At 38.3% G+C, this 12,473-nt stretch overlaps 1 protein-coding gene across 24 annotated transcripts in view; it reads right to left on the reverse strand.

The window, feature by feature from the left end:
• Window positions 1-12,473, reverse strand: part of TCF4 (transcription factor 4) — a 339,169-nt gene that overhangs the window by 45,300 nt on the left and 281,396 nt on the right. For all 24 annotated transcript variants that reach the window (XM_070420331.1, XM_070420346.1, XM_070420323.1 and 21 more), the window contains 3 exons: window positions 11,034-11,139; window positions 7,428-7,561; window positions 1,253-1,385 (listed from right to left, as the gene is read on the reverse strand). In XM_070420331.1, the coding sequence (XP_070276432.1) occupies window positions 1,253-1,385; window positions 7,428-7,561; window positions 11,034-11,139 (373 nt within the window). The remainder of the gene's footprint in view (window positions 1-1,252; window positions 1,386-7,427; window positions 7,562-11,033; window positions 11,140-12,473) is intronic.

Raw genomic sequence — 12,473 nt, forward strand, 5'->3', positions numbered from 1 at the left:
CCAAAATTTGCTTCTCAATGAGACATGATAGTGAAGGGCTGCTAGATGGCTCATCTCAAGTGTGAAATATATTATTGAATAAACAGAGAGTGTATTATTTAGGCAGGATTATATTTGCAACACTTCAAAATACATCTCTTTTTTATAAAAGACTCCCACATAAGTGATTCATACTAGTTCCCAAAGTTCTACAAACCAAGGAAAATGAAAAAACTACAAATAGCTAAGAGGACTAGCAGCAGGATTATTGCCACACATTCTCCTCCCTAAAACACACAGTGAGTGTTCTCATCAGTGACCCCCTGGAAGTAACCCTAAGGCCCAGCAAGGTATGGGTGTGAGCTAGAACCAGCGCAGTGGCAATCAGTGAAGCCTGAGAGGACCCTGGAGCATCAGACTGTAGTGCTGGGTGACAAAGACAGTTGACAAAGGCCAATTCAGAGGGGGTGCTCGCCTCCTCCCCAACCTGAACTCTTTCTTCCCTGGGCAGCTAGACATCCTGCCAGCTCTTCCCTCCCTCAAGGTGAGAGTGAGATGGGGAGCCATCTGTCCTCGGGAGAAGACCACAGTGGACAGCATGGAAAATGAGAGGAAGAGGATGGCTCAGTTAATCTGCCAGCAACTTTCTGCCTTAACTTATTTTTCTCTCAACTTGAGAAAAAGTAGCAGATAACTTCTGTCCCACTGATGCCCAGCCGCCTCCTCTCCTGTGAGTGAGTGACACTTCTTCCCTCTGAAGGACTTCACCATAGGGCATTCTTCTGAAGGTGAAGCTCATCTAGTTATTACTAGTTGCCTGTCAGTTTCACATGAACCCGTCTGCAGAAGACTGTGGCGTGTCATGGCTAAGAGCACAACGCAGTGACTAAATCTGAGAAGTGGTCAATAACTACTATTAAGAGATATCATGGTCTTTATCTCATTAGTCTTCAATGGTTTGTCTTATAAAAGTTCACATTGCTTGCTGTTTGGGAGTATGAGAAGCAAGGTGGTTTGGTATATTTAAATCCTGTTCAAACTAATTACAATAGGCAAAGTAGCCAAATTTCAGTTTCTTGTGGAAAAAAATGTGATTATGGTCAAGCCAATGACTATTTCTGTTTGGTTCATTTGTTTGTTCGGTTATGTGATAAACACTCATCCCCTGACTGCTGTTCAATTATGGGGGGTTGGGGAGGGGGAAAGGTAGAGATCTTTCATTATAATCTTGACATTGAATGTTGGTACCAGAACTGACATTTCCAAAACTCACCCATTATACTGTCTGTCCCGTTGGCAGGAGGCGTACAGGAAGAGGTGCTGTAATGGTTGGTACCACTACGGTGGAAAGTGGACATTGGAGGAAGACTGGAATTGATGTCTGCTGAGGAGTGTGATGGGTAGCTCTGTAGCAAGAAGAAGAAAAAGGAGGCAATTTTCAACCATAAAATATTTAATGGGTTAGTTTTATAATACTTCCTTCTGCAATGGAGAAAGCCCTTAAAATTTCAAAATATTGAAGAATACATCTTGCTTAGATCTGACAACTTTCATTTTTCAAATATTGAAACACAAAGACACATAGTTTGGATTTGCATCAAATCTAGGGGAATATGATGGCAATGTAGGACAGTAAAAATGATTACAATCTCTAAATCTAAAAATTACTGCTTAAAAGCATATCTGTGGCCTTGGCCTGGCTGGTGTGGCTCATGACTGAGCCTCGATCTATGAACCAAGAGGTCAGAGTTCAATTCCTAGATTGTGGGCTCAATCCCCAGTAGGGGGCATGCAGGAGGCAGCCAATTGATGATTCTCTCATCATTGATGTTTCTAGCTCTCTGTCCCTCTCCTTCCCTCTCTCAGAAATCAATAAAAACATTTTTTAAAAAAGCAGCTCTGTGACTTTAACAGCATAAAAAAGCACTGCTATTATTATTTCTTTGTGCGGCCTATTGATCAGGTAAGAAAGATTCTATGATACACTGAGTAAAACAACATGGTGACCTACAGGGTTTGCATTGCACTTCATCCTGACCTTCTGAACACTAAATGGCAAAGAGTAACCCATCTCGGGTCTTTTCCTGCCAAATTTGGTCACCTTTCTGAACTCCAGCAAGAACAAATGGTAAATAAAAAATTAAAAAGTGCTAATGTTTAGCTATCTCTCTGAAGCATCAATATGTAAAGCCTTAACTCAATGACTGTACTGAATTAAATGAGAACAAGTGAACTGAGAATAACTATTTGACTTCTTACTTCATATGTCCTCTCCATTAGTGATCTTCATCTTGTTGACTGTGAAAGATCACCTTTACAGAATCATTTGGGTTAAGGCTTGGCTTTGAGTTACATTATTGCACCAGTTGTCCAAATCAGCTGCTTTTCTTGGGGCATGTTACAGTACCCGGAAGGTTGGCAAATTAGGTTCCACCCAGCTATCTGCCTGGGAGTGAGCAGGTCATTAGGAGGGTCACAGTAATATTTACAGAAAAATATCAAGCTATGTTCCTGCTCAAGATGATAAGTAGCTTAAAAAAAGGTGTTCTCATAGGCATCTGACGGGTTGTAAACATGTAAAGGAAAACATTTAAGCTAAAATATACTTTTTTCCTTATATGTGATATATTGATGGGCTATGGATCTTTATTATGTGATTATTGGAGAGTCTGTTAATGTTCTATATAAAACTGAGATTGGAGATGATGCTCAAAGTCAGAGGTGCTTCAAGACCAGGCCATTAATTCACAAGGAGTGAAACCCTGGTGTCTTGGTATTTTCTTTTATTTTGAGAGGCCCATCTTGGTTCTACCTCCGCCTCGATGATTCCTCACTGCTTCCCACTCTTCCAAGACTTCTCCTCTCGGAATCCCTAATGAACTGACAACATCTTCACTGGGCCATTTAATAATGATATGCTGCCTTTCATTGCGATCTCTCTCACATGCATTTCCATCTATGCTGTACTGTAAACTCTTTAAAGGGAGAGAATACAGTTTATAGCTTTGCATCCCACAACTTGCTACTGAGTGCAGAACACATAATTATCCTATGTAGGCAATGAACAACTGGCTCCTGGTGTTTAATAAATAGTGGATTGAAATGCCAGTATTTGAGAGGTAACTAAAAAGTCTGAAAAACGAAACTCTGCTTCAGAGCCAAGTCTGCCACATCCATGCTTTTGGATATATTACTTCTGCACACTCCAAGAGTCCAAAGAAAGGTCAACTTCAGTGTAAAAGTTGACATACTGCCCTTAAACTTTTCCAAGTTCCCAAGAATGTCTTTCAAACTTCTACGTTTTATGAACCTCTTTGCATGACTAAAAAATTCCTTATGCTACCTGTTAAACTCATTTCTACTTGCTACTCACAGAATACCCCAAGTGGTCCCTTGAAATTTCTTCCAGAGAATAGTAGAGTGGGGCCATTCCATGGCAGAGCTAATCTGAAACTCTGAATAAGCCACAAACACCAAACTTAGAAGAACTATTTCTGCTGAGGAGCTAAAGACTATCATAAAGTGGAGAAAGAGAGAAAGAATGAGGAAAAAGAAAATGAAAAGAAAAAGAGAAGGTTTCAGTTCTGCTCCATGTTGAGTTTCTAAAGAACAGAGAAACTTTATAAATCAGTCCCAACTATGCAAAAATCAAAACAGAGACAAATATTATAAAAAAAACTATTGAAATAACTATTAATAATTATAGAATGACACAGGAAAAAAGATTATTGCATCGGTGAGAATTTTTACACCCCTTAAACCTGGGCGGTAATTCAGGATTTGACAAAGGGTTCATATTGACTTCTGAGACTAAAAAAAAAGTTCTTTCCCACAGATTTTAATGGGGAAACCCATATAATGCACCCAAATCAGTTATTTTTAGAGACTCATAGAATATGAGATGCTGAATGCAATTAATGATATTTATAACTCGATTATTTTTCAAGAAAAAGTATCATGAAAACTACTGTTACTCAAAGTCGTAATAAATACACCAGAGAATATAAGTGATATGTTAATCACGTCTCTTGTAGAGTAGTCAGGGATCAACTACAAGAGGTCCCCTTCCAGTGGTTCCTCAACCTTCCTAATGCCGCGACCCCTTAATACAGTTCCTCATGTTGTGGTGACCCCCAACCATAAAATTATTTTTGTTGCTACTTCATAACTGTAATTTTGCTACTGTTATGAATCGTAATGTAAATATCTGATATGCAGGATGTATTTCATTGTTTGTGACCCACAGGTTGAGAACCACTGCCTGAGTCTCTTTTAGTCCAGCTATTAATACTGTCTGCCCTGCTTACTACAAAGTAAAAGGGGAAGTATGATAAAGTGCTATGGCCTTACATGCCCACTATTTATTTTTACCTTTAATGGCATAAGAGAGTGTATTTAGAATCTATTGATAGAGTAAATGGTGATAATGTTTCCATTAGTGATGTTTTTATGGGTTGATAATTCAAAGATTGATCTCACTTATATGTAGAATCTGTATGATGGACAAAACAGAACCAGAGGCACATGGAACAGACTGACAGAGGTTAGCCAAAGAACACATATGAAGAGATTAGTGGAAGAACATATATGCATAGCCCAAGGACACAGACAACAGTGTGGTGATGGTCAGAGGAAGGGGTAAGGAGACTGGGTGAAGGTGAGTAAAAGCAGGGTGAGTTGTGGGGGACATCTGTAATAGTGAAAACAATAAAAAAGTTAAGGAACTATAATAATTGGTAGCACATACCAAGAAGACAATTGGGCTTTAGGGTAAGGCAGGGTTTCACAAACTTGGCACTACGGATTGTACCAGGTAATTCTTTACTGTGGGAGGCTCCCCTGTGCATTGTAGCATTTTTACCAGTGTCCTTGGTCTCTATACACTAGATTCCAGTTGCAACTACACCCCCACTCCCACCCTAACACACACACACACACACACACACACACACACACACACACATTTCCAAATGTTTCCTGAGGGGCAAAAATCATATGATTGAGAATCACTAGGGGAAGCGTTTATGTTACAAAAAATAAAGACAACAGAACTTCCTTTATATTAAAATTCCTGACTCCAAGGACTGTGTTACTCTGTAGTGCAAAGATCAGGCCTCAACCATGCCAGACAGCAAGGACTTCATCCTATTTTTAGAATGAACTCTGTCAGTCATTCCAAACGTAAACCTTCTACAAGAACCATTCCAAAGCTCAACCACAAACTCCATTCTTTTGAGTGACTTTGTACGTACACTTAGGACATAGCATGGCACTGGCCCAAAGCTACAGGTGAAGAACTGGCATTATTTTCAAGTGAAAAAACACCAACTGCCTACTATATACTCCAATTATTCTCAGTCAGGGTCAGATTTTTTAATGTCACTTCAAAATATTTCCGAAGGGTTACTGAGATGACAATGACCACTCGATATAACAATTCAACAGTTTCCAGTGAGAAACCATCAGTGAGAAAATTCATTTAGGGTACACTGCCAGAGACATAATTCATTCAGCATTTTAAAAAACAAAACCCCTAATCTCTAAGATCTGCTACATGATCATGTTAAGAATAAAAACCCTGTGGTTTGTGATGGATAAGTGACATCACAAATACAGCATCTGATGCAGTTTACTGGGTTACTCCCTCCAAATGATCTTTCTTCCTGGTCGACAACAGTGTTTTCATTAAGCAAAACTTTTTCAAAGTGTAGTTGGTTTCCTTTACAAAGCTATATTTTTGTGTGCATTTGAGCATATTTTAAAGATACCTCCCCCATGCAGTGAATTTGGGATAAAATGAAACCACCTAAATAAAAATTCTAGACCATGACAGGGAAAGAAAAAAGAAATATAGAAGGGAAGAAAAATGTCAGGGGGACAGCTCTTAAAAGGACTGAAATTCCAACATATTAGAATACTGCCAAAATCTTTTACGTGTAATCAAAACTTTCCTTGCTCATAGGACACATGTAGATTTGATCATGAGTTCCTTAGAGAAGTGGCAAATGATGATGGATAAAGAAAAATGTTAGCCAAGAAGAAATTCTAGTATAATAATAGTTGATATTTCTCTAAGCTTTCAATCTAATACCTCCAAGTAGGAGGCAGGAGAAGAGAAAATCTGAAAGCAAATCATCTGCTATCGAGTAAAAATGTGCTGAAGTTTGAGACAGTTTGTGATTTACACATTCAAACTTAGGAGATAATATAAAAGGCCAATGCTACCTTCATTTGTCTCTCATTAATGGATAGGTTAATTGACTACATAGTATCTCTGTCACTAGGACTAAATAAGTAGGCATATTCAAGTATTTCAGAAATCCTAACTCCTGGGATATTTTAGGTTGTTAGAGTAGGATATAAGTCGCTTTCTCCATACCTCTAGTGGTTGAGCAAAAGAAAGATCACAGAAATCTAGAAAGCACTATATCCTATATCAGGACAGAGAAAGAAACATAACTCTGGGTACTAGAAAAAAGGGGAGACTCCAAGATGAAGAGAAATGATATAAAGACTACCAATGCTAGTGGACTGGTAATAACCTTGTAGGAATGGACGTCCATACATTTCCAAAGCTAGGTTATTGCACAAGGGACTCAGTTTTATCTTATCTGCATCGCAAACCTAACTCGTGATCTAGAAGTACTCTTTCCTCCATTTAATGATAGACTTACATTCACAAGCAGATTCTTGGCTGTGGTTGTTTTGAGGCTAGAAAAAACAACAGGTTGAGTTGCTTCCTCCAGGATAAAAAGTAATTAATATTAGGAAGGATGAGTGTAGGTGATGGGCAGAGTGGAAACTTTAGTAATAGAAGAAAAAAAGAGTAACATTCTACAGCAGTTTTCAACTGGAATGAGGCAAAACAGAGTATCAGTAGAAGATTGGGGTTGCGGAATTAAAACTAAATATAGAAAATTTGGAATCTGCTCTATATAGAAACCCCATGGTTGCTGTTACTGATAGGAGGGTAAAGAAAAATGAACTCTTTCTCCCAGTGTGAGAGAAGCCGGTCAAGGGGAAGTGGAAATGCCCATGCATATCACTACCGAAGTCTACTGACTGTCACTCTGCCCCCTGCAGTATATCCTTCAAAACTACAAACAGCAAAGAAAAAAAAAAAAGAAAAAGAAAAGAAACAGCCATAGCTGAATTCTGCAAATGAAATACAGTGTGTACTTATGTAACAAAGGAAGTTGACAGTGTGATAAAGAAAACACAGAACAAAACACAATAAACAAGAACAATGACAAGGAATCCAAAAGCACTTACAAAGGTGATCTGATTCAGTCCCATCTTTGATTATAGGAACAATACAACTGTGAGCATAATGGGTGTGTACAGTGTTGCATGCATTTGCAGAGTCCTTGTGTACACGCATGGAAAGGCAAGGATTGGATTTAATAAACCAGCTGTCTGATCCCCATTGCCATGTGAATCTGCCTTACCAAACGTTCGTGTGGATGCAGGCTACAGTAGCTGCTAGACTGTGGAATATGAGAAGAATTGCCCAGCATCCCTCCGTAGCCAGGCTGATTCATCCCACTGGAGGAGCTCCAAGGGTCACTGCTGTGATGGCCATCTGTAAAGGACAAAAAAAACCGTGACTCTTCTGAGGCATTCAGCCTTGCTTAACAGAATAGAGGTTTTTCATATACTTGAAAATGGCTGTCTCTTGTGCATTCATCTTTGTGTCAGTTAGCTGGTTACATCAGAAAAAAAGTCATCATTATTTTTCCCCAAATGACTGACTCTATATTGCTAAACAAACATAAATATTTAACATAGTAAAGTGTTCTTAGTAAAAAGCCAACTGTAAAAGAAAAACATTTCTACATGGAATTATGTTCAGACAGCAGGGCACCTAATGCTAAAGGAAACATTTCTTAGAACTATTCTGATGCTACTTTCTATGAAAACTAACCAAAAAGTTAAACTGTTCCTAAATTTTGGGGTAAAAAAATACTTGAGACATTACACAGTTGGCATGTCTACAAGTTTAAAAAGTATATAAAGAAATAAGTAATAATGAAAAAGAACATCTCATATTTAAGACTGAATTTCATTTTTGTAATATATACAGTAGATAGAATTAAAGTTGCAATTGCATTATGACATATAGGAAAGAGAAATCTTTAATATATCATTCTGAGTTTTTGTTCCCCTTAAAAACATTTTTTGGTATATAGATATATGGCTATCTTAGGCCTTCAGTAGCAATTCAAAGAGTACACATCATAAAGTGGATAATGTCTACAGTCAATTTTGGGAGTCTGGATTTTATACAACTATGAGTTTAAAAGAGGTTTAAATTATCTTTTTATATCAAGTTAATCTTTTTGGAATACCATATTAAAAACATTCCTATAGATTCTCTGGGTCTATTGGCCTAGAAGTTACTATGGGAGATGGGTTTTTTTTTTGCTTTAGGTTTCTCAAATTAGGGGGGAAGAACCCATGTTACTGCTGGTTCTTTCAAGTTTTCCTTCTGTCACGTTTGACAAATATCACTGAGTGCCAGATATATACCATGCCACCAGGTAGGTGTTAACTATATGGCAGGCATTACTTTGTGAAAATAAGGTTATTTTCACCAGCCTTTTATTTAATAAAGGTCTTTTGAAAATGTAGGCAATAGGCAAGTTAAATCTAACACTATCTCATGAGCCTTCTTTTTTTCTGAGATTTTAAACTTAGAAGTTACAATTCAGAAAACTGGAATAGTTTCAGGACAGAAAGGAATAATCTATAGATTTCTTAAGAACTATGCAAGCAAAATCAAGTCTGTGATCTTGATAATTTAGGAATTGTAACTAGAAGATGGAAATTAAAGTTAAAAATAAGAGGCTGCACAGTAGTAGGTTTAAAATATACCCCTGACAGTCTCTGAATATCTTTCCCCTAAACAGCATGTTTCTCCAAGGCCTGAATTTCCGGGGCACCATGCACCCCTCACTGAAGGAAGCCAATGTGTAATGGGGCCACAATGCACTGTTCCTGGGATGGTAATGTGAAAAAAATCAGACTTTCAAAAAGTTATCACTCATCTACTTTAGATTTAGCCCTGAGATTGAGGAAGTTTAGATGTCACACATGAAGTTCAGGACCACTAACTTTTCAAATAGATGGAATATATGACGAATAAATTGAAAATATATATCATTAAAAAGGACGCTTTTGAAACATTTTGACAACATGAGGCACTATATGGAAATACATTTTGGATTTGTTAACACAGAACACTGAACCCAATGTAGACTCATAAAAATATGTATTTTACATAAATTATGCTTTTCACAGTAAATTAATATTTATCACATCCCATGATCTTGGCATAATGTTGTTTTGAAAGAATAGAATTAGACATGTGCAAATTAATTGTGCTCATCATAAATGTCAACTCAAAAAAAATGTTTTGGCGTGTTGAGTATTCATATGCAGAAAAGAAAATTTGTTTCCCATCCCTGCATGGTCTGCAGGGAGAAGAACCTATTGTTTTAAACTACCCCAGCTCCTTTGCAGTGTGCAGTTTAAGCAAGCCACCTCTGTGAAGGCAGGCAGAAGAAATCTATCCTTCTGGCAATTTTCTCCATGAAAATCTGCTTTTAGTGACGAATCCTTGAGTTGATAATCTTTGTAAGCACAACTAGCCACAAAAGAAGGTACTGATGCCCATGTGGATATGGCTGCTTTTTATAGCTGAAGGGGAGGAGCCTTTTGTAATGGCACAGAACACACCCAAGTGACATGCCCTGGGGTATTCCTATGGGAGTTACACCTAGGACAGGTCACAAAGATAAAGGGTCCCTGTGAACATGAGCTCCATTATGCATGGAACAAATTCTCTCTGTTCCTGAGGGACCCATTCAATTCAATTTTATAGATTTTCCATGGAATTTTACAAGTGAGCTAATAACCTAAAAGAGCTAACACTCTGAAGGGGAAGAAAATAAATCCATTTTAATCAGAATGATTTTGAGTGTGTCCACTGTAATCTAAGCGAGACACCAGGCTGCTCCCCTGGCACCTGCAGCCCTAAGTAGGCTCCCCTTGCTGTGACATGGCCCTTCCTAGAGTAGCGCAAGAAAGGAAATCTCATGGCACTTGCCAAAGACACACTCAAACAAGGCTTCCACAGCCTGGCAGAAAGAGTTAAAGTTCTGCGTACAGGGGATCTCGGTCAATTCCATACCTGAATTTCAGAGTATTAACTTGGTACTATGATCATTGCGTTCTGACAGTAAGTGTCACAGACACATCAGGAATGGAGCTTAGCTGCATCCTCCAAACTCTATTCTTACAGCAGCTGCTGTCATTTCAACCATCTTGGTCTTTTTTCAAGCAGTAGACAGGGGCTGTGCTATCAATGGCAAGACTACAAACTCAGGGACCACACATCCACGGTAATTTAGTCAAAGACAATGGCCAGTTAGAAAAATAAATATGTTTTTTCAACCACAAAGCTATAATATTCTGCATTTGTCGGGGAAGAAAACTGGGTGTTTTGCCCTACATCAATTAGCAAGCTGAACAAAGCTTTGGTTGTGATGAAATAATATTCCAGTTTTCAGATAGGTCACTTCACTGATCCAAATGAGATGCTTGTTCTTACCTATGAAACAATACGTGGCTAAAATTTTAATATAAAGTTATTTATAATAACAAGTTGTCCCCTGGTATGTTAAATCCAGGATGCTCAAAATATACACTGAGTCCAAACACTTCAGAACATATACACACACTCTTCTTGAGGGTGAAGATGCTGAAATGATTAGTCATGGAAGACCATCCTCCAAGACATCGGTTCTTAGTAAAGCAAACCAGTCTAAGCTTAACTCATCGTTGCTTCAGGGGTTTTCATTTAAAAAACAGGTGTTAGTAAGTTTTAAGTCGTTTATTTATTTGTAATGAATGCATGACTGTCAGTATTCTATACTTGTCTACTATTCCACTTCTTGGGTATCAGTTCAGCAGTCACTTGCCTCATACATGGCATGACAAGACCCAGGAAGACTCTTCGCAGTGATTTCTGGTTAGGGGAAGAGACAGCTTACCTTGCATGAAGAAGGAGCTAGGGAAAGTGCTGGCTGCTGGTTTCGAGGAAGGGTAGCCTGGCGAGTCCCTATTGTAGTCGGCAGTGCTTGCTGATGGAGCATAAACCTGAGGAAGGAGAGGTGATTTAGTTTGGCTGGCTGCATTGACCAAAGTGTTCAAGATCCACAACAATATAAGAATCAGGCACACAGTGCTAAATGTCTACCATGTGCATTCTCAATCGATGAAAGCCTAGAAACACTGCTCCTTTCTGAAAAACAGAAGACAACCCCTTGCCCTCAAATACTCAGTACATTTGTGTGACTGGGAGACTGGATGTGGTATTTTCAAGTCACAGGCAACAATATGTCTAGTTATAAATATGTTATATAATACCAATACGGTGACCGTGGGAGTTTAAATATCCTTTCTTCTTAAAAGCATAGGTGGCCCAAGAGCACATGAAAGGTAAAAACAGAAAGACATGCACCAAGATTCTCCCATTTTAAAAAATGTTAGCTTTTCAATTGCAGTTGGCATTCAATATGTTATTAGTTTCAGGTGTACAGCATAGTGGTTAGACATTTATATAACTTACAAAGCTTCTCCCCTTTTACTCTACCTTTTAATTAAAATTTTCACTTCTGAGAGAGAGAAGGAGAAAACACATACACTATTCAAACCAAAGAAAGTGACAAATACGTCTTGGAATATTATTCCTATAGTGCCAGCTTTTTGCAGAGATGCACGAACAAGGCCACTAAGAGCCAGATCTACACAGCCACCAACAATCAGTGTGCAAAGAAGGGGGTAGCCCTCCTTTATAGTTCTTCTTATGTTTCTGTGTGCAGTTAAATCAAAAAGTGTGCCAAAATCCCAATTTGCTTACATTTGTTTACTAATACTCATGAGATCTGGGGAACTGGGTCTTTATAAAAATAACCAGTGTATTTTTCTCTTTATATTTCCCTTAAAGACGACAGCATACTGGAAAGGCATAAATTCATAAGGTACAGTTTAACTGTAATTGATTTTCCCCTTGCCTTTTTTTGCTAAATATAATTTTTTAAATCCCCATTTTCGTTTTCTCCAGAAGTTCCTCTCTCCAGATGGTGGGGGACTGAGCACTGTCGTCCTCCTGAGGAAACGGATACCTCCCTCCTCCATTTTGAAGCAGCAGCGCTCACAGAATTGGCAGTGAGCCCAACTGAGACTCACAGGTCACAGTACAAGAAAGAGAAATTCACCAATAAAAAGGCAACGGCAGGGTTACCAAAAAAATAAAATAAAATAACTCCCCCCTTTTTTACAGCACACATCAAATAAACACCCCACGATAAATTATATAATTGCTCTCAGAACACCATGAATCACAAACTAAGTATTACTATAAGGTTTAGAATTTCACAAAGGATAGGTCCACAGAGACAGATGTGGAAAAATATGCATACACATACACA

The sequence above is a fragment of the Myotis yumanensis genome, unplaced genomic scaffold, assembly GCF_028538775.1.
Source record: "Myotis yumanensis isolate MYYU_CA2020_CCGP unplaced genomic scaffold, mMyoYum1.0.hap1 SCAF_7, whole genome shotgun sequence".
Taxonomy (NCBI): Eukaryota; Metazoa; Chordata; class Mammalia; order Chiroptera; family Vespertilionidae; genus Myotis; species Myotis yumanensis.